The sequence below is a fragment of the Dunckerocampus dactyliophorus genome, chromosome 18 (assembly GCF_027744805.1).
Source record: "Dunckerocampus dactyliophorus isolate RoL2022-P2 chromosome 18, RoL_Ddac_1.1, whole genome shotgun sequence".
Lineage (NCBI taxonomy): Eukaryota > Metazoa > Chordata > Actinopteri > Syngnathiformes > Syngnathidae > Dunckerocampus > Dunckerocampus dactyliophorus.
Window position 1 is genome coordinate 20,695,001 of NC_072836.1, and position 27,500 is coordinate 20,722,500.

Sequence of the window (27,500 nt, forward strand, 5' to 3'; positions counted from 1 at the left end):
TCATTTTTGGGACATTTATTTTCACAGCTTATTTCAAGCCAAGCAAAGCAAATACGCTGGTTTTACCAGAACATGAACATGCTGGTATCCACAGCTCACGTGTTGTGCTTCAGAAAGCACTTCTTCCTAGTGTTCTTGCAAGCTTGAATGAAATGAAAAGCAGGCTTGCAGGCGCCTCATGTGGTCATGGGGGGGGGACTTTGGATGAGAGCAGCTTGACGGCAGGCCAGCAGGACCCCCAGGCAGTCGGCAAACCCGGTGTCCTCCACCTCCAACCACGATTATTGTGCCTGTTGCGAGATCATTCAAACCTGCAATAAAAGCCTGTTGTTCCGCCAATCAAGTCTTACTGGTGCTTGTGTGTCACACCAAACATTAGTGACATTACTGACACCTAGTGACCAGTGTAGAACACTACATATCACGTCTTTGAATGCGTCCTCTGAATGCCTTATATTTGTATTTTGCTTCATTGAGCCATTTTTATGCTCGAAACATCTTAAATTAAGTGAAATATGTAAGATTTACTTAAAAAAAATATAAAGAATCTCTTATAGAATTTTTATAAAATAATAATCATAATTGCTTAAATATCTTCCAGTATCAACCAACAAAACAAAACGATGATTTATTAATTTATCGATTTTGCAGCGATAGAGTGAAGCCACAATAATTGAAGCACAAAATGGGGAGGGGTTAAAACCAAAATAAAGTAAAAGCACACACCCTTTGAAGACTGTTTGCAGAGCCATGAAGTCACCGAGTGGCGTTTTACAGGTATTGCCCACAATATGAAGGGTTGACGGTGAGGATCAAAGAGGTTGAGCCATCAGCTGCTCCTATGGGATGCTGAATGCTCCAGCGTACATTGTTTGTTTGGCCAAGTATGGATGGAATGCAAATGCAGGCAAGGAATTGGACTGTGGGGGGCTTAAAGAATATTTGGACCTGGTGGGTTATGAAAAACATTGAGACAAGCTGGAGGTCTTAGTTCTCCTTGCAAGTCAACATTTGACACTTTATTTCTACCCAGCTCAGCGCCACTTCCTTCGCCATGTCTCTGGCGCTCTCAAGGGGACGTTTCTACTGAACATGCAGAAAGGAAACGGGCAAGCAGGAGGAAGGATAGTGAATTGCAAGTGAGGCCTCTCCTTTCAGTCAATGTTTTGTTCCACTTGATCGCCCATCTGTGTTTCATTTTCTTCTCTTTCACCGTTTTCCTCCTCCCTGACCCGTTCTTCCTCTGCTCTCCTTCTCCCCTCCCCTTGCTATGCGAGTACGCGTCGCAGTCCTTTTATATTTACCAGCGGCCTTCCCTTCGTGTGTGTTTGTGGGGGGGGGGGGCACGGGCGCAGGCGAGCCTCGAACGCTCCGAGAGCCATTTTCAAATCTCATTTCACACGGCTGAGGGTGAAAAGACCTGACGCAGCACTGTGAGGAAGGGAAGGGAGAGGAGAGCAAAGGAGGACCAAAAACTGCAAGAGGAGGAGACTGACAAGACATGGGAGGAAATGATGGCTAAGACAAAGCTGGGAGTGAAGGAGGAGGAGGAGGAGTGTGGGTCGGAGAGAGGAATTAGGGCTGACATGATGCTACCTACAGGATGGTAAAAACGACAAACCGTGTAAATCGGGTTTGCGTTGGGCAATGAATGCATTTTCCTTCGCTGTGTCGCGGCTTTTCAGAAATGTAATGAAAAAATGAATGATGACGGTTTGGTGACAGACTGCGGTCCATTATTAGTCAAAACATGTTGAAATAGAAGTGGTGCATGTACTATTCTGGCCACTGGGAGGCAGTAATGACCCAACACATTGAGACATTACCTTACCCCCTGACAGGAGTCATTAACTTTGCTTAAATATTCGTCCTTTCTCTGTGCCGCTTATCCTCAGTGGGGTCACGGGTGTATGCTGGAGCCTATCCCACCCAGGATTCATACCTATGGACAATTTCGAGTTGCCAATTAACCTAACATGAAATGTGGGAGGGAACCGGACCCCGGAGCAAACCCACGCACGCGGGGGGGAGATCGAACCCAGGTCTTTTCCATCACCTGACTGTGTGACCAACATGCTAACCACTTGGCAACCATGCGGCCCCTTAGCTTAAATTCCTCATGTATTTTCTACACTTAGATTTTTGAAAGCAAACGGTAAATTTCACCAAAATAGTAGTCGTGCCAAAATGTTGTGTTGTTGCTGGATGTTCATATTATCAGAATGATACTGTAAGGCCCCCCCGCCCCCAATCATTTCACTGATCACTGCTTTGAAGGAACACCTTTTTGGTTTGAAAGTATAAATACATTTTGAAAAAGAATGCTGTTCCGCTGATGCACAGGGGGAAAAAAAACAAGACTTTGAAGGACGACCACTCCGTCAAAGTTGTAAAGAAGAAGTCATGTCTTGGTTACATGTCTTCTAAACACTATTCCACGATAGCGACAAGGCTGCAAAGCATGATACATGTTATATAAACATATTTTCACAGCCATATGTTTACTGTGATAGAGGGGGGGAAAAAGTTCTCCCATTCTGTGTGGAAGTGGTAAGATTTTTGGCTTCTGAAGTTTAGAAGAAACTAATTTGAGACAAACTGGTTAGTCCCTGCAGCATAAGATTTGAGCAATGTGCTGTAAACAATGAATAAACAGGAGTGTAAAAGTGACTATGGGGTGTTATTTCATGTGTGCAGGGCTCTCATAATGTTAACTATTTAGAAAGTCGGCAACATATTCTTTGCTTTACTACGAAAATATTCCATTTATTAACATTGAATCTTATGTTGCAGAAATTAATTCCTCACGGTCGGGTCTGGAACCAACTAACTGCGGTAAACGAGAGACAACTGTACTCGTTTTATGGAAATCATTTAAGGTTTTTTTTGTTTTGTTTTGTTTTGTTTTTTCCAATTAAAACAGTGGAGTTCTATAAACATACTGGCCTTTGAAAGGGTTAAAACCCCAGAAATAGAATGAATAGTTCAGGCTGGAGATGGGCTTATTTTAAGTGTGGGGAAAAAACTTCTCCTAAAATCTAAAAATGTAATCGATTTACTGCAGTTTTTGGGAAGCTGACATTTATGGCCTTGAGTGACAAAAAAGTGAGGATATTGAAATGACCTCTTAAGGGTAAACAAGTGATGTAAGTGCCGCAATCCAGCCCTGCTGTTATGTAGAATAAGCTCAGTGACGTGCCGCATAGACGCTTCCTTCTTGTTAAAAATCCCTTCACTGCTTCCTCCTCTAATCTCCAGGTGACGCGCTGACCCTTCCTTCCTGTCTGGCTCCCTCGCAACGAGCGTGTTTGTGCAAATGAGGTAATTAAGGAGGATTCCTTGGAGCTTTAAGGTTTTTCAGACGAGACGTCAGGAGAGGACAGAGAAAAGTGGCGTTGGAAGATACAAAGGAGGGGTGCTTCTCGTTTGAAGGCGGGTGTGTTTATGCGACAAGCTGATGAGATCGGATAAAGGAACGACGACGACGACGATGACGATAACGCTCACTTTTGATTGACCGTGTCAGAGGGATTACTTGAACGACATGCTACATATTTAGCATTTATTGCAGGGGGGTCCAAACGTTTTCCAGCAAGGGCCACATCGTGAAAAATGACTTCTTTTGCCACTTTGATATTTGGTAAAGCAACACGTGTAGATATACGTTTAATAGTATTTCTATTTGAAGAAAAAGCTGCATCTCAGCCTTGTGGTCTACTGAAGGTGACAACACAGTCGTGTCAACTTCACTCTTTGCTTTCTTTTTTCCCCATTTTTGCTGCTGTTTTATTTTTTTTCCCATTGGTCCTACCTTGGCTGTCCCTCACGTTCCTACTCTATCTCCTCTCTTCGGACTTCTTTTGGTCACCCACAATTACTGCTTTCCCTCATGACTTTTTTTTTTTTTTTTTCCTCTCGTTTGCATGATTCAGCCTAATTTTCTTCCCCCTTTGTATTCCACATGTCGTTCATCACAAAAAATTATGGATACCAAGAATACAGGCTGATGTAATGTTTCCAAACTTGGCATTTTTCTTCCTAATGGAAAGTGAAAAGTAGAGGAAGAGATGAGGAGCACAGGAGGACAGGTGTTCGCCTCCCTTTGGCGTTTTCCTCCCACTTTAGCGGGAGAAATAGAGCTGTGTTGTTGCTTCTCCACCTCCATCACATTTCCCCTCCCCGCTCACATCCGTTTTGCCATGTGGAACGTGGAGTGGCGTCTACGCCGTCCCTGTGATCATACGGCACTGAAGCTTTTAGCTTTCTTTAACTGAGAGGCACACACACACACACACACACATACACACACACTCACACTCACACACTCACACACTGAGGCCTGCTGGCAGTAACTAGAAAGATAAATGTGGAGGTGAGTGAAACCACAACTAAATCATAACGTCTCCCAAAAGGGCGCTCCACTCGTCGATGTTTGTAGCACTGGTTGCCGTGGTAACACAATTTTATTTGTCCCTGATTCTTTATCTGTCAGTCCCCCGCCCCGTTATTGATGTTTGCTTCAACATCCAGCATTGCTCGGTAGCTGACATGGAACCACAGACATCTGCTTCCATGCAGGTAGTGGACGACACTGCCTCACGGCCAGGTGGTTCTGGGGTCCAATCCCGGCTTGGACATCTCCGGGTACTCTTGCTTCCTCCCGCATCCCAAAAACATGCATGTTAGGTCATCTGGAGGGTAACTGCCCATGGTTGTGAGTGCAGTTTGTGACTGACTGGTGACCAGTCCAGGGTGTACCCTGCTTCTCGCCCAAAGCTGGGATAGACTCCAGCAAAATGGATGGATGGATTGGTACAAGTTTGTTTTTTAAATATTATTTATTTTTAACAAAGAATGTTTTTTTTTTTAAAGTGATTCTAATTCTAAATATGCCGTGGTACTGGTATGCAGTATAGGTAATATTATATTTTAATAAATTAATTTAATGACGTTTTCAAAAAATGTAGAATTTTACTCTGTTTTATTTATTTATTTTTAAGCATATTACGTTAACATCCTTCGCCACTTTGTGGCTTCACAGTAAAAAAAATAAATCTGTTTTGTTTACGTATTTTTGGCCTAAATTAAGACTTTTAAAGCATGAAAGTGGCTAAATGAAGTAAAATACAAATATAAGGCATTCAGAAGACTCATTCAAAGATGTTGTGATGATGGTAGTATTCGCTAGGTAGCAGTAACGTTACGTTGATGAGACAATACCTACCACAGGTTAGCATGCTAACATGTGCAAAAGATGTCTTTTTGCGTCTTATGTTTTATTTTTTCTCATTATGCCAACTACATTGGGTAATGGTGTAGTGGGGTGTTATTTCATGTCTAGAGGGTTCTAATGTTTAAAAAACCATTTAGAAGGTTGTAAACAGGTTTTCTATGCTCTATGAAAGTAGTCCATTTATGAATGTGAGGTGTTCATTATATTAAGCCCCAACTTTAATGTTGTCATGATGTTCTTTGCTGTTTTATCTGAGTAACAGCAATGGAGTGGCTAAAGTTAGCAAATACGGTGCCATGCATGATAAACCTCAACACATCTCACACATGTACACACATTTTACACACACTCTCCCAAGGTGACAGGATGGAAGAGCCGTGGCCGTAAGCTTGACCCTGATTTGCTATGCCCACGAATATGGCGTCTCGCTGAGGAAAGTGTCCGTGCGCGTGCGTGCGTGCGCGCGCGTGTCTTTTATCAACATATAAGAGTGACAGCAAGAGGTCTAACAGTAAATCATCAGCAACGTTATCGGACCTCCCCTCCCCTGCCACTATAGATTTGTGTTGCTGGAGTTGAGGGACACTGTTATAAATCAGTCAGTGGCGTGCGGGAGTGTGCACAAGCAAATATTGACGGGGCATTGAAGCACTGTCCCGCCTTCCCGCATCACTTATGCACGCATGAAAACACAACACACACATTAGGAGCATTAAGAGACATGAAGTCGTTCCAAACTGATGTGATGCCATTTAACAGATGCAGTATCCATTCTTCCATTTTTGTATTCCGCTTGTCCTAATTGGGGTCAGGCGTACGTGTTGGAATATTAAAGAATCGTACTTGGAGTAGTCCTTGTCTTATTATACATCTTTTACATACGGCTCCCAGCACAAAACAATGACACGGATGATCAGTTATCTTCCCAACTGACCAGCTTTGAGGGGAAGCCGACTGTGTGGGTGCGTGTGTGTGCGTTTGTTTCGCCCCTTATCTTGCTGTATTACTCCATTATTCAAAACGGAGTCATTCTGCCACAGGAGCCCCTTCTTATGGGGGTCCCTCAACCCTCCAAAGAATGGATGGATGGATGACGTACAGTGGCGTGAAAGTGTTTGCGCCCCTTCCTGATTTCTTATTCTTTTGCGTGTTCGTCCCACTTAAATGTTTGGATCATCAAACCAATGTAAATATTAGCCATTGGGCCCTTGGCAGCGACAACTGCAATCAAGGATCTCTTGCAGCGCTATGGAGGAATGTTGGCACACTCATCTTTGCAGAATTGTTCAGCATGGGGTGCCTTTTTGAAGGTCATGCCGCAGCATCTCAATAGGATTCAGGTCAGGACTTGGACTAGGCCACTCAAGTCTTCATTTTGTTTTTTCTTCAGCCATGTTTCGGATCATCGTCCTACTGCAGAACCCAAGTTGCTTTCTGGTTTGATCAATATCACTTCATCCTTTCCTAGAGTGTGTATGATTCTTGTATTGGGACACCCCTCCTCTAACCTCGATCAGTACCATACCAAGGCTAGGACGCTACATTGGCTGTCCAACATTTTAGCATCAGCCGTGCTTTTGGCTGCTTGTTTGCAGCTCATAGCGCTAAAACAGATTAGGCTGATGGGGCCAGCGCCTCCGTGTAATCCACTGACAGACACTTCCTAAAGATGCTTTCTGACACAAAGCTCAGGGTCGCTTTTCATCGCGGAAATGGATCGAGGGTGATGCAGAGGGTGTGACCGTTGGAGAGGGGAAAAAAACGAATGCAACCAGAGGTTGAAAGTAACGCAAACGTGGATGAGAAGATTAGATAAAAGCAGTAGGAGCGGGAAAGGGAGGCTGGAAAGTTCAAATTCCTCAAGCAATATGTTGAATTTGAATTGGGCTCTACCACGTCTTGGGCGACGTTTGAACTGCCGTAATTTCCAGACCATTGAGCGCACTTGAATGTCAGCCATACCTTCCAAACTTAAAAAGAAAAATGGCTGCACTTGTCTCCAAGCCATTGGTGTCCATGTAACACGGGATATTTACACAGTAAGACACGCTAGCTTGCAATCCTTCCTGCACTCCGTGTCTCCAGCATCACTCGTTGGCGCCGATGAGTGAGACGTGTGATGCTTTTCAACTTCAACGTCAGAGTTCAACTTCTGCCGAATTCCAAGCAGAATCTGTAGTAAATCTACACTTGATCAAACTTACTTAACATTTGCCAGATCAAAACATGATTGCTGTGTAATGGGCTCCATTCATTTCCAATGGAACCTGAGTGACAGGACAATTACCAATTACCGTGAGTCACCGCTGTCGCCCAGACGAGCACCAATCAGCATGAGTTTCATTGATTAACCAATGAGCAGACAGGATGCTATTCAATACTTTGTCAGGTAAACATGGAGGAAAAAATAGTACTTGCCCTGTCAGACTTCCCATGACTGTTTGACATTTCTTAAAAAAAACAACAGATATAGCAATATAAAAAAAAAAAGAAAAGCATGGACACTTGGTGCCAAAGTAAACATCAGGTAGGTTTACAAACTTTACATGAATTGACATTGACTTTTATGGAAGTTGATCTTCAATACTTGCAGGATCTGCTACTAGCAAGAGTACACGATCAACCGCTGCCGCTTTGCCTCCTCTGAACTACTTGAATACCCCCAAATTTCCTCCACATCTGACAGCCAATCAAAACCGTGGGAGCGTGTCGTTCCGCCCGTCGCCTCCTGTGTGCAGGGTTTGCATTTGCTAATCGCAGTCGTTTGTCGCCCCCCCGTGTGTGGCGCCCATAAGACTTCAAAACGTGATGTTAGCGTCCTGTTGACTACTTTCTGGAATTAGCCGTATCAACCGCAGGGATGGAAGCCTGTGGAAAAATGTTTTCTGATTTGTTGCGGGTCAAACCACCAACTGTTTGTTTGGTTCCTATTGATTAGGTCCGTGTAGGGCCTAATTGATTACAGAATTAATCAAAACTAAACACATTACTGGAATAAGAAAATAATAATTAGTTGCATCCGGCCCTAATTCCTTCCAACTGTTCACATCGCATCAACCCTATCTTAGAATTCTCTCTAAGAGAGCTTACATTTTTAGGACCCGTGTGCGCTTTCTGAGGTTTTCAGCCGAGGGGGTCAGCTGGTAGAACTTAAGGCTGCCCTCTGAGCTGGTCTGTGATCCATAGAAGATGTCTTCCTTGACCCAGCTGCTCTGCAGACGTGTAATACGGCACTAAGCAGAGACGGGTCAGACCCCCGTAGTCTGAAAATACTGTAGTGGCAGCAGGTTAACAAAGTATTGTCTCTCTCATGCTTGGTGATGATCGAACTCCCCTGCCTGGGTAGCTAAAGACCCCCCCCCACACTCACCGCTCCTGCGTGAACAAAGCACAGTTTGGCACCGGATTCTGCAAAATTCATCCAATTCTTCTTTACTGTTTGCTGATGACCGGATGGGGGTGGGGGGTGTCTTTATTGGAGCTTTGAGCGGTGAGGGGGTAATCGCAACAGAACGCGAGGTCGGGGGCAGGAGGCTGCAGAATCTGAGCATTTTGGCCAAGAGGAGAAGAATGCAAATGTACCCTGCATACAGCCTTGAGTATTTTACGAAACATAACTTTCCTACCCCGCTGGAATCCAAGGTTTTGAAACTCTATGAAATGTACAGTAAGTGTACAACTGTGCTGATAACACTTCTTTCTCTAATAAACCACCAAAATACTATATTGCACTATTGTTTCAACATTTTCTAAATTACATTTAAAAAATAATATATATAAAACCTGCTATTAAATGACACATTCAGTTGCATTTATTATTAGTAGTAGTATTTTTAACACAAGGAGTTGCATATTTTTCATTCTTCTTCTTCTACTTCTTCTTATTACAGTTCTTACATGATTTGCTGCAATTTTATTTTTATTTATTTTCGGTTGGACTCCCTCACCAGTGAGCCATGCTGGTCCACTTTGAACTAAAGTAACCAAATGTGGTTCCTTGCCCCATAAACGACCTGGGCGAGTGGTAGGTGGTTATTTGGGGGGTGCATAGTATAAAAAGGAGGTTCCAATGCCTCTGCCAGTTGTTGGGGTTCAAGACAAACTGCTCTGACATCCCTTTCGGTTCTTTGACGTTCTCACCAAGAGGTATTCATTTGCTGCTCTGACATCCCTTTCGGTTCTTTGACCAAGAGGTATTCATTTGCGATGCAAAATGCAGCGCATGAGCTTTGCCTAAATCATGCTAGATTTTCATATTGGAACGTCCCGAACCCGGAACGTGTTTCCGTATCCTTGCCATTACGTTGCCAAGTGGGAATTATGTTCTCCATTTGGCCACAGTCGCATTCATCACATTTTGGAAGGATGCTTTATGATGCCGTCAAGAAGCCTGCCGTCTCATTTGGAAGCGGCTGCTTTATAAATTCCTGCTTCTCTCGTTGAATGTATTGATGGGCTTACCAACAACCTAATGTGTCATTTGGATCATTCAGCGGGACGTGTCAAAACTGCTTTCTTTCAGGTCACTGCATGCAAAATTGCCTGACGCGGCTGATGAGACAGTTTGCGTGTACGCGTGCGCACGGTGTGACGCCTAAGTGCCGTTCTCAAGGCCCGGAGCCTTTCTGATAGTCTTCGCCGCTGTGGCACTTCTGCTGACGCGTGCGACCGTTCTTCAGGGATGTGTCCTTTTGGTTTCTCCAATGCTACGTGTGCTTGCTCATTTTTCACGCTAATCACACAAGGCTGTGTGTGTTTGTGTGCGCGTGCACGTGCGCGTGTGAGTGTTCCAAGCTGATTGTATTGTGTTGTGTCACACTGAAGGCAAAAGAGCTCCAGAGAGGTTGCGGCCAGGTGTTTAAGTTGGTGCGGCAGTCAGAACCTCGGCAGCTCTGCTAGGCTCAGCATTGTCCCGGATCACATGGTGCACAAAGGGGGACGTTCACTGACACGCACACACGCACACACGTCTTGTAGTAGAATAAAAATCCCTCACACTTGCTCACCAATTCCTGCAACTCTTAGTGAGACTTTCCAGCAAGAGGAGTGTGTTTCATGCTAGTTGCCATCTTTCATGGAAGGATATTTAAAGTGGCCTAAATAGTGCTGCTGTAGTTTGAACGTAGAACCTTCACAACCATCTTCTCCATGGTCCCATCCATATGTTATGGTGGCTACCATGGCACCAGTGTTGCCCCCTCCTGGTCAAACATTACAGCTGTCATAACACCCTTCCACATAGTCAAATCGGCCCAAACGTCGTTTATGGTGGGTTAGGTCACTCTCCAGTCCCTGACTGTGTGTATACATCGACCCAGATGGCGCCCCCAGCTGGATAAATATTATGCATATTCAAATTCTGCTCGAGACGCCCCAGTGTTTTTCAAATGAGGGACACTGGCGTCGACTCCTGCGTCCGCATGCCTGCCGACTCACATGGACCCTGAGTTGCGTGGGGGTACAAGGTACAATTCAATCGCATTTTTGATGGTCTTCCCCTAAAAGAGTCCTTCAAAACACTCGACTTGCTCGCGAACGTCACGCCGCTATGAGCAAACCGGCGACCGGATAGCAACAGTTGTTAGATATGAGTGCACGATGATGCACCGCATCGTGAAATAGTCATTCGTTACATTAGAAATGACGGCCAACATTGCCCAAAACAGACTCGATAAACATGGCCGACCTGTGTTGCTAATGCTAGTGCTGTGCTAATTCTAACGCTGTTTTTTTGTTTAACTAGGCTAACACAGCTAACATGCTCAGTAGCTACTTCATTAGCTGCACAATTAAAAAGATTTACTGCCAAATTTCAGCCTTTACAAAGATAATGGTCAGTTTTGACTGACACCGCCAGGGAGGTATTCATACTCATTATATACAGTATACTGTATCGCTAGGTAGCCGTGGTGTCGAGCCCACTAATGATACAAACCCTAGCATTAACGACAAATGTGCTGCTGAGACCCCCTCACGGATGCACAGTATGTTTTACTGATGCTCTCCATCCAGCCTCATACTGAGGCCCAGACTGTCGTGTGTGTGTGTGTGTGTGTGTGTGAGCATGAAGGAAAAGGAAGCACAGTTTCTCTGTGGTTTATCTCACGCTGCAGCTAAACGCTGACTGTGCAACTGCTCCTCCATTTAAAGGTGTTAATTTGTGGGAGTGTGTGTGTGTGTGTGTGTGTGTGTTTGTGTTTCTTTCACATCCACACACGCGTGCGTCTATTACCATGCGTAAAAACATTTACATATTTACTTTAACCCAGCTTTGCTTCGACTGCATAATTTCTGCAAGGCATTAGAGTGCTGAGCGTTTTTCATGGGAGCTACAAATTGAGCCACTTTGTATTTTATTATTATGCCTTCTTTTAACTAAATCAGATGCACACTTTGTTTTTTTTTGTTTTTTTACATTTGAAGAAAACCTGCTGATATCTGAAGGACTGCAAATGCAAACGCATGCGAGTCATGAACATACAGTATATTTCAATAAACCATTTGCGCTTGCTAACTTACATAAAAGCAGCAGTCATGTGATCCGCAGTGCGATTAGACGCCACGGAAAGCAGACTTTGGATGTTGGCTGTGCACGTTAAAAAGTGAAATTCATATATGAGAAATGCTTCTTAGTCTAAATTGACCATTTTGAAATCAAATTGCTAATAATATAATACATTTTTACACTAATATTAATAATACTACTACAATTCTTAGAATATGAATTAGAATGCAACAAAAGATATTTATAATGTAATGTGGTATTTCCTGTACATAAAAGGTTATTTCAACATTTGACTCATTTGAATGAATGAATGAATGAATGAATGAATATGAATCGTATTTCATTTATAATTCCTCATACTTTGACATTTTGTTAGTGAGCATTGTATTTATTTATTTATTTGTTCATTTCAATCCCTGAATGGAAATATGTTGGATTTTTAGCAATGTAGCGTATGTGGATGTCGAGAAGCAATTTTCTTTTTTTAAGCATTTATTTGCTCATAAAAAATATGTAAAAATAGCCTTTTTATGCTAATTCTAATCATACGACCACTGAAAATACTGATTCACAATTTGTGATATTCTTCACAGTCGGCTACATTTTCGTTTGTGTATTCGTCGATTGTGGCGTTTCCACTGATGCTTAGAAACAAAATGACATCAAAGCTGGTTTTTATGTGTTTACATACGAGATAACGACACTGAGGCAGTGCCAGTTTATTTTGGATCTTCTGAATGAGCTTCTTGCGAGTGGATTACATGCAGGCTATTCTATCACCGCTGTCCTATTTCTCTTCATTCTAATAAATAGCCTTTAATATAATTATCTGACTAAACAAAGCCTCTCCCTCCGCTGGCACTTAATCCTGCCATGGAAGGATTTATCCCAAATACACACCTTGTTTGCGTGCGTACTCGCCCACAGTGTCGTAATTACTGATGAACATTCACACGTGATCAAGCCGCCGAAAATAATTGTGGAAACATTCCTCTGTGAGCGCTTCCAATGCAAGACTAGCATCTAACGTGTGTGTGTGTGTGTGTGTGTGTGCACAAGCGTATTTTTCCTGCGTGTCCAGCTTGGCTGGCGTCCATGCTGGCTGCCTCATTTGGCTGCAAGTTAAAAGCAAGAGGACTCCCAAGCTCAATATGTTCTTTTGCTTTCACTCAAGCTCTTCAGCTGCTGTGCAGCGACTCGCATGTTGGCTCGCAGGTTTGATGTTTGGGTGGCCAGCTGAGCCAAAAATCCAAAAGCTGTTTTAAAAAAAAAGAAAAAAAAAATTGTCAGTTTCTTTCATACGTTGCACATTTATGTGCTGGTGTTTAAAACATTAATCCCATTATGTGGATTCCCTTGGCAGCGCTACACGGGTGTAAATTGCCGTGGAAGCCCTAATTAAATCAGTCGGTGCACGACACGTGCGCATCATGTGATATAATACATGCCATCTTCTCTTTCAGAGCTTGGCTGGGCTGCCATGACGAGCGAGGAGTGTCCTGTGCCGCCGGGGAGCGTTTCCCCGGCCGTGCCGGGGCAGCACAAGGATTACGGCTCGGCGCAGGCGGATGACATCATCGAGGAAGCGGGTCCGTGCGATGACGCCAGCATCGGGAGTGACCTGAGTACGCTCGTGGTGCCCTTCCCCGAGCTGGCGCCCGTGGTCTTCTTCTGCCTCAAGCAGACCACCTGCCCCCGCAGCTGGTGCATCCGCATGGTTTCCAGTCCATATCCTTTTCTGCTGCTGCTGTTGCTGTTGATGACATTCAAGATTCAGGAGTTTTATTGTCATATGCACGGTAAAACTGGTGGTTCTGCTGTGCAATGAAATTCTTGTTCTGTTCATTCTCCCAAGAAAAGAAAAAAAAACACAAAAAGAATAAGAATATAAGAAACATAAATACCAATAAATTAAGCAACAACAGAAGAGACATGAATACCAATGAATGAATAAATCAATCAATAAATAAAGTGCTATGAGTGTGTGTGTGTGTGTTGCGTGCGGCGTGTGTGAGTGCTTCGTTGAGAAGCCTGATGGCCTGTGGGTAAAAGCTGTTTGCCAGCCTTGTGGTCCTGGACTTCAAACTCCTGTAGCGTCTGCCTGACGGTAGGAGTGTGAATAATGAGTGTTGTGGATGTGTGCTGTCCTTGATGAGGTTGTGTGTTCTTCGTAGGACACGAGATTTATAAATGTCTTGCAGTGAGGGGAGGGCTGCCCCAACAATGTTCTGTGAGGTCTTGATCACCCGCTGGAGTGCCTTCCTATCACGTGTTGTACAGTTACCGTACCAAACAGTGATGGAGGCGGTAAGGACACTTTCCATAGTGCATCTGTAGAAGCAACTCAGGATTGTGGTGGACATGCCAAATTTCCTCAGTCTTCTCAGGAAGTACAGTCTCCTTTGGGACTTCTTCAGAATTTGTTGGGTGTTGTGAGACCAGGTGAGGTCCTCGCTGATGTGTGTGCCAACACGCTCGAGTGCCGTGTCAGGCAGGCTTCAGCATCGCCTTCTGAAATGGACTGGATTGACTGGTTTAGCAGAGGATGGGACACCTTTTCATCATTTGTTTCTTAGTCAGGGTGGTTTTCCTGTCCTGGCTTTGTGGATTATTTCCAATATTGTCATCCGTCCAGGTCATTGTATTCTCAGGTCAGTGACTTGATCCCAGCTGGACTGTTCAGGTTGCCTTTCACCCAAGCAGGCTTCATTGGTTCATGCTCAAAGACTAGGTGGGATAACTCGAGTCTGACTAGACAGGACAGCTAGACTAGGAGTAGCACTGTCCTAACTAGTCATTGAGCATCAGTTCATGCGTAACGACTACGTGGGACAAGTCTAGTCTGACTAGATAGGATAGGTAGACTAGGACTAGAGCTAGATAGGACAGCTAGACCAGGATTAGAGCTGTCCTATCTGGTTGAGTTCATATTCAACTCTAGTTTTACTCTGTAGGACTGCTCGAATAGACTAGGACTGGAGCTGCCCCGTCTAGTCAGACTAGAGTTGACTAGAATTGTCCCCAGCTAGAGGTTGACTTAGTTTCCAATGGCTAGATGGGATAGATAGGACAGCTCCAGCTCTAGTCCTCATCTATCTACAGTAGTCATTGAACATCAGTTCATGCGCTACGACTAGGTGGGACAAGTGTAATTTGACTAAATCTGTCCGATCTAGTCAGACTAGAGTTGACTCAATGGTTAGGTGGGACAACTCTAGTTTGACTAGATGGGACAGCTCTATTCATAGTATAGTCTGTCCTAGCTAGTCAAATTACACTTGTCCCACCTGGTTGTTGAGTCATGCTCAACAAAGTGTAGTTAACTTTGAACAGAGGAAGTAGAGTACAGTGTGTGTGTGTGTGTGTGTGTGTGTGAAATATGTATACTGTGTGTGTGTGTGGGGGAGGGTGTGTGTGTGTGTGTGTGGGTGTGTGTGTGAAGTCTGTATACAGTGTGTGTATGATTTGGTGCTGATCCATGTGGACAACACGTTCTAATCTGGTTCCTGTTGACACCAAGTAGAACCCGGGTGAGGTTGTTCTATTGCCTTTATGGGGTTATTGATGTCATGCAAGCACAGCCACACTCAATCAGCAGCGTACTCACCTGAATCCGCTTGCCCCCGCCCCGGCTGGTTATGTTAACACGGAGGAATTCCACATCAATGCAATCGTCGCTGGACAAAGCGCTAACATTTTCATGAATTTGCTGTCTTCTGTGCGCACTGGCTTGTGTGTCGTCGTGGGTTTGGCACCGAAGCGTGCGATGGCTGACCGCACTCGCTGACGGTGGCGGTGGGGCCGAAGCTGATCCTTTCCCATCAGGGACATGAAAAGACCACGCTGAGCCGCAGCGTGCACGTGCACGTGCACGTCCGTCAGCGGAGTGAAGGAGGAACAGCACAGCTTGGTTTAGTCGGTTTCCCTCGGTGATGTCGCTGCGGTTTGGTGTTTCGTTCAAGAGGCTCTCGACACATGACTTATCTTTGTCACGGGCACAATAGCGCGGCCCTTGGAGACAATTAGACCGCTTTCTGCCCCCCAGAAGGGACACGGTCTGCAAATACGCTGCTGAAGCTCAGTCTGTGTGTTAAGTAGTCTGCGGCGAGCGTGGATTTGCTGCATTTTCTGGGCTAAAAGTTGCATTTACTGGTATTTATGGTGGCACTATCGGCACAGTAAGCCTTTTAACTCACAAGAGAAGAAGGTGAAGCCAGAGGGAGGGGGCAATGGAGACTACAGAAGCTGAAATAAGTATATGGATACAATAAGAACTTACATTTTTAATGTCAACATGATGCCTGGACACATCCCGGCATGTACAAATGCATTAAACAGCCATATTTTAACTACAAAACTTCATTTTTTGATATCCACAAAATAGACTGTGTATTTAGTTAGTCAGTAGCTGATGAAGAAGCTACAATCTCCAAGTGAGACATAATTAGTGTCCTAATTAAACCACACCGCTGTCTACAATACCACATTTATCACATAATTTACAGTTGCACATTACTTACAGACACATACTCCAAGACAGAAGTGTAGCAGAAAGTCTTTCATAAGAAAAAGGGTCCGGTATGCTCTATCATTCAACTTGTGTGCATCACAGCACATGCTAAATCATACGTGTCGTTTGATCCATCAGTCGCACGTGACTCGAAGTTGCAGGAGCAGCCAAACTATGAAAACAGTGTGACTTATACTCCGGAAAATATGGTGCACGTATTCATGACTTGAGTGGCGTTTGTGTGCTTTTGCATCGCTACCTTCCTACGCCAATACGTCCCGCATGTGCAGGTCTGTTTTGATGTGATGTCATGGTGTCACAAGCGATGATGAAGATGCTTTGAAGCGTATCCTGCACGGCAGCAACATCACACTGTGTGTGTGGTTGGGGGGGTTGGGAGTGGTAATAAGATGCTGTTTCACCATCTCTTTGCAGATCAATAAATCTGTCCGCCACTCAGTTAAGAGGGGCCTTCCGTGACGCACGCACGCATGCGCACGCACGCACACACACACACACACACACACACACACACACACACGTGTCTCCAATGATGTCTCCCACGCCTGACAGCCCTGCAGCACAGCACCTGGAGCAACCCCCACACACTCCTTGTCATGGTGCACACAATACTTCAGGACACTTTATTAGGTACACCTGCAGACTCTAGTGTGATCCAGTACGTCCTGATCCACAGCAGCGGTGTGATCCAGTACGTCCTGATCCACAGCAGCGGTGTGATCCAGTACGTCCTGATCCACAGCCGCGGTGTGATCCAGTACGTCCTGATCCACAGCCGCGGTGTGATCCAGTACGTCCTGATCCACAGCAGCGGTGTGATCCAGTACGTCCTGATCCACAGCAGCGGTGTGATCCAGTACGTCCTGATCATGGGTTCATCAATGAATTGCTGCAGCTCTCCATGACTGCTTTTCCACCACATGTTAGCTACTTGGCTAAACACGTACTCACCACTGACATTTCCATTGGCACAAGCGGGTACCACGAGGTACTGTTTTTGATACGTGACTAGAAATGATGGACACGTGCCAAAACAGCCAGATACTGCAGTGTTGCGCTCCACAGTCCCCACTTGGAGAACATTTGTCTCCTTTTGCCTCCGTTGTTGTTGTTGTTGTTGTTGTTTGTGGTGTGCTTTTTGTAGTGTTGACGTCTATTTTCTCTGAATGCAGGTTTGTTGGGTGTTTTTCCAATATGCTGTGATGTATTTATCAGCGTTATGGTTCATCTCAGCTTTCCTGGGGAGGGGTGTACCAGTGAGTGCATACAGACATTATTAGCCTTCTTGATCTTATTAGCTTTATTTCACCAACTGCTGAATTTCCACATGCTTGGTTTATTTCATGCTGAGGAACTATTTAACCTGTGTTACGCCCTCTTGTCGTGTTCCAGATTTGCGCCAAGTGTGAGTCTCATGCTCTCTAGGGACACTTTAAGGTGTAAGTGTAAATTCCCTGTAATGACGTGTAGCTGCAGCCGTCCCCAATGGAAATCCATAGCGGTGATTCACCAGCAGAGCGCTCCATGATCTGGCTTTGTTTGGTGTCCTTCTCCGTCCAAACAATCCTGAAATATTCTTTGGTTTTCTTTTCCTTTCTGCGCGTTCTCTCCTTATTTTGTAACAAACTACTTTATCTTCACCCGCTCCCCTTCCTCTCTGATTGGCTCCTGTGGCGTTCATGCAGAGTGACCGGCCTCTCTGGCCCGTGATGCTCTCTGGCCTTGACAGCTTGTTATCTCCATGGTGACGGATGGCTGAGGTGGTGCCGTGCCTCGCTCTTAACTAGTGCTGAGGATGGAGGACACACCTGGGACACATCATCCACTCTCTGCTCACCTTCCCGTCTTAATGCCGCTTGGATTATCTCTCCATCACTACTTTAGCTTCCTCTTTTGGTTGAGGTTCTTTCTCTTTTCTCGTTACTCTCCCATCTCCTGCTCACCAGCGCTTGTTAGAGGAGCAACGTTTGTCCTTTTACCCTGCAGAAAGAGACGCAAGCATTAATGAGTCGGCTAAGGAGAACTAAAGCCTATTATAGTGGTATTGCTTTGGAAATGAATCCCGTTGCTGATGATGACTGAAGAACCAATCCCCATCTTTTCTCATCCTCCTACCTCCCTGCGCCCGAGTCCGAGCTCCGTGATTGCATCCAGCACCTGCGTTGGGAGAGCAACACTTGTGAAGGAGATTAAACGTGGCTTTAAAGTGGCTCCAGTGGTTGTTGGAGTCTCAGACCTCGGTGCAGGCGCACCCTGCCTGACCTTTCCACATGCACACGCAAGGCAGCGCCGGCGTCATTATTGAGCATGTTATCTTTCTCTTTTTGTTTCATGGAAAAGCAGCAAAAATATGAACAATGTCGTTACAGTGGAGCCTCGGCTAGCGTCTTTTTCAGTTCACGTCAAACTTAGCACTGTTTGCGTGCATTCTTTGGTGTTGTTAATACACGGCATGGGTCCAACTGTGTTCATGTATTTTCACAACAAAACTAATGCATGGAAACAGGAAATGGAAGTCAGCTCCGTCACCTATCTGTGGTTGACTCTAGTTGTTCACTAACATTTTTATACTTTTTACATTTTTATACTCTAATTTGACGTGCATAAATCAATACTAAATGCATAAACATGATGAATGAGCATTGAACATCTCGTATACCTGCTGAGAAGATGTAATTGCTGCCAAAGACACAACAGGGCAGCAAGATCGCTCACTATCCTCCTCAAGTAGCTCACGCACGCCCTCTGCCCCTTCAGGATGAGGCGAGTACTGCAGCGCCCCCACGGATTGCTGGGTCTCATGTGACAACAAATCGTTGTTGTCGGTCCCGCCTCAAAGGGATGGGGGGGGTGTATTTGTAACTAGAAGTCATGCAATTTATACAAAAGTTAGAACACTGTTGGAACTGGAAAATGTGAAATGCAGCCACCTGGAAGAACATCTGGCAAGGCTGCGTGGAGGGCTTGGAAGTCAGGCTTGCTAGCTATCTTGCTCGTGTGAAACCCGGCTAAAAATGAGCCACTCGTACATGAAAGACATGACACAGGCTGTCGAAAGTCATGGTGGATAATCAATGTTTCTGCAACATGCTATTATTTAGTGACAAACAGAAACTGGCAGGCGCCGTGATCCGACTCAGTGCACTCGGTGAGTGCACTCAGATGGTAGACAGGGTGCGGAGACGCTTGCGGCAGCCTCATCTTAGGTTTTCTGCCCTGTATTTCATCAGGAAATGTGCAAATTCAGCTATTTTTACTTCAGAAAATGCTAAAAACGATAGAAATCATCCAGAAACTAGTTGTAATGAGCGTGAGTCGGCACAGTATTGTCATGGTAAAATGTGGCAGGGGCTTTAAAGTGAAAGGAATCGCTCATTAAGTGCAGCTTCTTCCACTTCAGTGTGAGGATTTGCTCATCAGAAGAGAAGTGCATATCATATCTCTTAGAAGTCACGCCATGGACGCTTCTTAATGAAGCAGCCAAGTTCAGTCTTAACGCCTTCACCGCACTTTCCACTTGTTTACACGAGTGCGCAGAAGGACGGATTCCAACATGACGGCTCCCAGTGCCTTCACTTTGGTGTGGAGCGTGCGGCGGTTATTGTTCTTATCTTCCTCCAGCTAATGCTGAGAAACAAAGACGAGCAAACAGGCGTCGTGTTATTGCACATTCCGATGAGGCGATGCCACAGCTGAGGGTGTTCGGTTGTGTAGATGCATGGGGGGGGACATTTATACGAACACATTTTCTGGTGGCCGAGTGGTTAGCATGTTGGCCACACAGGAGATCGGGAAGACGTGGGTTTGAAAGTTTGCATGTTCCCGCCGTGGGTGCGCGGGTTTTCTCTGGTTTCCTCCCACCTTCCAAAAACACGCCTGTGAGGTGAAGTGGACGCTCTACATGAGCGTGAATGCTTGTTTGTCCATATGTGCCCTGTGATTGGCTGGCGAACAGTCCAGGGTGCACCCCGCCTCTCACCCGAAGTCAGCTGGCATACCCCCACGACCCGATTGAGGATAAGCGGAATAGAAAATAGATGGATGGATGAACATTTTCTGGTCAGGTCAGTTTTTGTTGCTAGGCAGAATATGTAAATTGGCCAGTTAAAAAATACAAATAAAACATGCTAGCCACGCCCACTACGCTGTTTGAATGTCAATCTCGGGGCTAGAAAGATTAGGATTTACGTTAATCTCATCATGAATCCACTTCACATGTGTTGGCTTACATATGAAAATATTAGAATTATGGCCCATTGTTAGTCAAAATGCATATATAAGGACATTTTACAGGGTTTTTTTTGCCTAAATTAAGCAATTTCAAGCATAAAAATGGCTAAATGAAGTAAAATACAAATGTAAGGCATTCAGAAGACGTGTTCAAAGACGTGATATGTACTGTAGTCTTCTCCAATGGTGACTAGGTGTCAGTAATGACGCACAAGCACCGGATGGGAATAACAACTGGCACAAGAATCCCCAACACGGGCTCCTGTTGCGGCCGTAGCCCAGGCGCCAAGCAGACTCACCTCTGAACCTTATCTTATTTATGGCTCTGTGTTTGCTATATTGGCTAATAGCAGGGTAAAGGGGACTATAGGGGTGTTATTTCACATCTAGAGGGCTCTAATGTTAAAATAAACATAGTTAGAAGGGTATAAACTGCTTTCCTATGTTGTAACTATGAAAAGTGATAAATAAGGAATCCTACTTTGCTGATCGCGGTGGGTGTGGAACCGATAAACGAGGGATTGCTCTACTCTGTATGAAATGTAAATTCACATACATGAGCCAGTGTTGCTTTATTTGAAGGAATTATGGACTGCGAGGGTAAAAAAAAAAACATGACTAAAAGTTTTGGTGAGGACAGAAAACCAAAAAGACCGATCTTGTCTGTCCTGTTTCAGTTTCAGTGTTGGGGTGTCGAAGCCGTGTGAGTCAGGGGATGTTCATGAATATTCTGTGCGTTTTTTTTTTTTTTTTTTTTTTTTTTCTTTTTTGATTGATCATCAGAATGTTTCCTCGGGTTCCATTTGGCCACTTGCAGCAGCGGCTTTGAGGTCTACCCCCCAGTAATGAATACTTATGAGCGCATTAGCAGACCAAGAAGACTCATTACAATATCAAGGAGACCAGCACATCGCACGGCCTTTCATGGCTTTGGAGAACCGGCTTTTTTGTGTGTGTCTTTGCGGCTTATGTGAGGCGGCGTGTGTCATGCTGTGAATGTGTGTGTAACAATTACAATTAGCATCTAATGGCTTCACCGGCCTTTCACAGTCAGAGGGCAAGTCCTGGGAATCTTGCAGCAGCGTGTTTGCACCGTGCCGAGCGTGACGCTCACTACGAATGGGCTCCATTTTGATGGTTTTGTCTTTTTCCGATATTTGGGTCGATATGGCGTCACTTAACAGTGGACATGTCATAGACGAGGCATGGAAACGCTATGACAGCGGGGGGCAGAGTGCAGCCCGGGGATTATTTGCGGTCCTCAGATGTTTTTTTTTTTTTTTATTGGCCCACGGCATATTCTAAAAATAGAATTTAACAAAAAAACTGGAAAAAAACAGCAAAACTGAAAAAAATCAGCAATAATTCTACAAGAATAACATGAAAATATTAAGAAAAAAAACTTGTAATCTAACGAGAAAAGTTGTAATTTTACCAGAATAATTTAAAATAATTACATTTTAGTAGCATAAAGGTGAAATATTAAAGGAAAATTTTGTTTATGATGAGAAATAAATTGTAATTGTTGGAAAATTAGGTTGGGGGTAAAAGTTATAATATTATGGGGATAAAGTCAAAACATGGGAATAAAATCCCAATACTACGAGAAGAAAATTCACAAGAAAATTTCTTGTAAATTTTGCTGTAATTTTACCAGAATGAAGTCAAAATATTAAGAGAAAAGTCTCAGTTTTACCAGAATAAACTCATAATTTTATGAGGAAAAATGTCATTGTAGTCGCAGCATAGAGATGAAATATTAAAGAAAAAATACTTTAAAGTAGCAATATTATTATGACAGAAAAAACAAAAGAAAATAAATTGTAATAAATGTAATTTCTTAAAAATTAGGTTGGGGAAGAGTTATAATATGGGAATAAAATAAATACTACAACAAGAAAATGTAAGATTATGTAAGTAGAAAGCTTAAATATTTGGGATTTTTAAAACAGCAAAAACCAAAACACTAGTAATTTTACTAGAATAAAGTCCAAATATAAAGAAAAAAAGTCACATTCTAATGAGAATAAAGTTGCAATTTAACAAGACTTGCAATATTATGAGGACAAATTATGTTTTAGTAGCATAGAGTTGAAATATTAAAGAAATATTCTGATGTTTTTAAGTCCTAACTATGAGAAACAAACAAAGTGAAAAAGTTGTAATTACTGAAAATTACGTTGGGGAAAAGAAGAACATTTACAAGAAGAAAGATGAAATAGTTGGACATTTTTTATAAACAAAAAAAACAGCTATAATTTGATGAGGAAGTCAAAAATATTAACAGAAAAAATTAGTATTTTAATGAGAAAAAAATATTATGAGGGGGAAAATGTCATTTAGTTGCATAGACTTGAAATATTAAAGAACAAAATTCAGCTTTTAAAAAAATATATATCTATGAGAAACAAAAAATCAATTAAACTTTTTTTGTAAAATTAGGTTGGAGGAAAGTCAGAATATTATGGGGGAAAAAGTACAAATATTATGGAAATAAAATCATAACATTACGGGAAGAAAATGTACAAGATTATGTCAGAAAGTTGAAATATTTGGGAAATTTCCCCAAAAAAACAGCAAAAATGGGGGGGAAACGAGCAAAGAGCGAAGTTGACACTAAGAAGCGTTTTCACCTTCCTCACAAAGATGACATGGACAGGATAATGTTTTACCAAATATCGAAGTGGCCTTGCATCCTTTCATTTGCCAGTTTTTGGCTCCTCAGTGGAAAAAGTTGGGACACCCCCGTGCTGTCGTTTGCTCCACATTTAGCTCTACTTAAGTCAGCCACATTGGACGGAGGACTGCTTTTCAAAGTTATGGTAAGAAATCTGCAGGTCTTCATAGTTTTTGCTCGCGGCGACTCAACTCCATAAATCAGCAATGAACTCGGGTGGAGAAACGAGCGCCACAGATGCTGCAAATTGGAATATAATGAACAGTTAAAGATGAAAAAGCCGAGCGGTAAGATGGTGCTGGCGGGATAATTATTCTGCCGCCTGTACAAGAAAAGCACAGCGAAGGACAAACCTCCCCCCAAAAGAAAGATGGATAAAAGAGAAAGGATGAGGGCTCTTTGGGGGTAGCGGAGAAGTGAGAGATTGCTAGTTAGCACTCTTCTTCAAAAGGCGGCGTGATGGGGAGGAGGAGGGGTAGTTACCACGGTGGCAGAGTGAACTCCTGCCCAATCCCTGTCAGCACAGAGGACGGATGGCGTGTGTGTGTGTGTGTGTGTGTGTGTGTGTGTGTGTGTGTGTGTGTTGTCTTTCCTCCTCTTGACCGCAGAGGAGAGCTTGAAGTCTCTAATTGCTGTGGTGACTGCAACTTCAGACCCCTCCCTTGCGTTGGGGGGTGCCGCAACGCGTGGACCTAAGATGCTAACTGTTCTTATCACACTATTAGGACTTTATTCCCAGCATACTTGTATTGTAACCTTTCCCCCAACCTCATTTTCTAAAACTTGCAACTTTATTTTCTTTTGTTTCTCATAATATTATTAATATTTTAATAGCATTTTTTTCTTGAATATTTCAACTCTGCTACTAAAATGGTATCATTTTCCCCCATAATATTATTTTATTCTTATAAAATTTCTCATTAGAATGAGACTTTTTTCATCATTTGGACTTTCTGCTCATAAAACTACAGTGTTTTTTTTTCCATTTGTGCATATTTTTGTTTTCCAACTATTATACTTTCTTGTGGTAAATGTTCTTGTAATTATGATGTTATTCCCATAATATTTGGATTTTTTTTCCCCAACCTCATTTTCCAAAAATTTTAAGTTAAACTTTTAAAATATATTTATCATAACATTCCAACTTTTGAAGAATGATGCCTTCTTAAAAAACTCCAAGGTATTTCTCGTTTCATATCCATGCTGTGGCCATGTGGTAACGGTGCGTTCATGATATGTAATCCTAGAGTATTTTGGAGTGTTTTGATCATTTTAAACGGTGTGCAAGTACGAAGAAAATCCACATTTTCCACAAACCTGACACCAGAAAAAGTAAGAGAGACACGTTGGCGGAGACGCGTGGAGTGCCTAAGAGTGTCTTGCGACCTGCATCATCAAACGTAAGCAGCGGTAGGGTTTGCTTGACATGACAAAGAACCTCTGTGGCTGAAAAGTGGCTCGACAATCGGCACGTCACATGCACCTTCGTGTGTTTCTTGAGTTTTTTTGCACGTCGACCAGCTGTAGGATCCCCGTTGTAACCGAAGCTTTACCTGAGGCTCTCAGCATTATGTCAGAGCTGGTGGAACAAAAGAATCTGGGTGGACTCGCCCTCATTGGGGGAGTAGAGCTGAGCCAGAAAAGTGGAAAAGTCGGCAGAGAAGATGGAGAGTTGAGGAAGTGAACAAAAAAACCAATAGACTAAGAAAGAGTTACTGACCGCCACAAACCTGCTGAAATGGCCCTGCTTTGTCACTGTCAACACACACACACACACACACACACACACACACACACACACCCATGTCATATATACTTGAAACATAATCCCAGCTGTCAGATATGTGGTGCACATATATGGATCATGGTCAGCCTAAATCCTTCCTTTGTATTCTTTACTAGAAACTGTGTGTGTGTGTGTGTGTGTGTGTGTGTGTGTGTGTGTGTGCGCGCGCATGTCAGGGCATAAGCTTAAACTTCACCGGCCAGTGTGTGTGCGTTGTGTAATGTTTGCACATCAGCTGACTGCTGCTATCTGCAGCTTAGGTCGTGAAAAGCCAGCTTTAAACTTCCAACACACGTGTTGCACAAAGTAGCTGACCGGGTGACTTTCTTCTAAAAAGCATGACTTGTCATGTCCACCCAAGCGGCGGTCATCGTCAAAATCAGCTTTGAAGGAGACAAAGAAGGAGAGGACGGAGGATGCCAGTGAGACATTTCATCACATGGCTTAATGACCACAAATGGGACAGCGATTAGGAAATGGAGTCTGGCTTTGCGTATTTCCAGAGCCTATTCCGTGGGAGGGCGACTGATCTCTTCTCTACTGTGTCACACTCTTGTCTGGTGACTGAGTGTGTGGGAGTGCCACGGTGTCATCATTTTACACCCTCTGCAGACTGGTGGTAGAAGTGTGCAGCAGCAGGAAGCAAAGCAAGAACACTGAATGCACTGGGGAGGGACAGCCTGCCTTCAAGCAGACCAAAAGGCGAGATATTTGGTCACTGAGTGTATATCGGAGTATAGGCCGCGTGACCCTGCCCGTCTGTTAGGACCCGGGTGATCTCCTCTGCTATGTGCCCGCCGGGCACTCCTGGCCTGATACCAAGGTGCGGTGCAGCTGTTTTTGAACACTTCACTTCTGTCAAGGGACAAACATGAGTGCAAAAGCTAATGGTTCACTATGAGAACATGAGAACAGTGCTGCACGCTGCAACTATTAATACTGCACTTCCGGCAAGGACCTTTTACTAAAAATAAAATAAAGCTTCTCGAGACCGATACCAATAACCGAAACCTTTTTAGATCTTCAGATTTAACTGTAGTTTGTGTACGCCTGGAGGGAAGAACGACTCAAAAAGTTGAAGCTGACAAACCTTTAGATTTGTCCTTAAGCAGATAGATGAGATGAGATGTGACCAATGCACAGAGTGAACCCTCTTCCTTCCTGTCAAAAAAGACGAGAGACGGTGAAAGCAGGCGAGCAAACACATGGCAATATATGGAGGCCGGCAAAATTGTCCAGTTTTCATTTTATTATTACTGTGATGAAATCTCACCTTTTACTCTTGGTGACACCCCCTACTTAGTACTTCAACCTAAACACAGAACTACTATCACCGTGTCAACTAGCACCTGCTGTCCTTGGGTAAAAACCTGCATTGTGCTTCCCATTGCAAACACAACTTGACAACACAATTTAGCACAATTTAGCTTCCTGGCAGGGGATTTAGTGTGTGTGTGTGTGCGTGTGTGCGTGTGTGTGCGTGTGTGCTTTTGGCTCTATTCCCAGTCTAATAAACGAGGTAGTGAGTACTAAGGCAGGCATTACTCCCTTAACAGTTTTAATAACATATCAATATCTGGTCATTTGTTGCATTGATCTGGCCGTCACGTGTTGCGCTACCAACCAGCCGTTCTGTCAAGCTGCAAGCTTTGCACCGCATCGTCTTTGGATGTAGACCATCAGCTCTGCGTTAAAGGAGCAGCAAGCTGCCCTGTCCTTTTCCTTTTTCTACAAAAACACAAGCAAGCTATTTTGTTAAAGAAGTGTTGCCCAAAGGGTGCATCGTATTGTCACCTTTATTGTTAGTTATGGACATATTACTGGGGGGGGTGGACCAATACCACTTTTTTCATGTCTGATACTGAAACCGATATGGCAGCATTGTGCATCAGCCAATGCTGATACTGATGCCCTACCACATGCACTGTCTGTAAGGCCCCACTGTCCATGGGGGGCCCTACTCTGCGTAAGGGGGTGCATCCCGTGTATCGCCGCCATGAGGCATAGCGCACCAAGTCTTTGAGGCAGGACAAAAAATGCAGAAGAATAAGAGAATAAAATGGCAGACTTGACCTATCAATCCCTGATGGTGTAAAGGTACAGCTGCTGCCTTTTAACTCGTTCAATCCCAGGCATTTTTCACTCGTGTGCATGGGCTGAAAAGACGTATAAACGCGTTGTTGGGATTATAAAAACGTGTAAATACACCTTTTGGTATTGAATGAGTTAAGGAGGAGGGGGTGAGTTTGATCCCAATCTTTGATCCCAACTTGATTGGACCATCCAGAGTCATAAAATCATCCAAATAGTTTTGTTTAAAATAAAATGTTATACTTGCTTGTTGCTTGTGAGTCTTTCGGACTTTGTGCAAATAGTTGCAGTGTCCTCGTCTCCTCTTGTGTTGTGGATGCATACGCAGGTGTGTGTGTGTGTGTGTGTGTGTGTGTGTGTGTTGAGCTTGCCAACGTGCGGTGATGCGATCCCACAGAGAACAGCCTCTGTCAGGGTCTGTTAATATCAGTGGAGCCGTCTGAGCTG

General features: G+C 43.9%; 1 protein-coding gene across 3 annotated transcripts in view; it reads left to right on the top strand.

Annotated features, from left to right (window-relative positions):
• Positions 1-27,500, top strand: part of cacna1ia (calcium voltage-gated channel subunit alpha1 Ia) — a 150,013-nt gene that overhangs the window by 27,573 nt on the left and 94,940 nt on the right. For all 3 annotated transcript variants that reach the window (XM_054760774.1, XM_054760777.1, XM_054760776.1), the window contains exon 2: positions 13,202-13,465. In XM_054760774.1, the coding sequence (XP_054616749.1) occupies positions 13,219-13,465 (247 nt within the window). In that variant the 5' untranslated portion in view covers positions 13,202-13,218. The remainder of the gene's footprint in view (positions 1-13,201; positions 13,466-27,500) is intronic.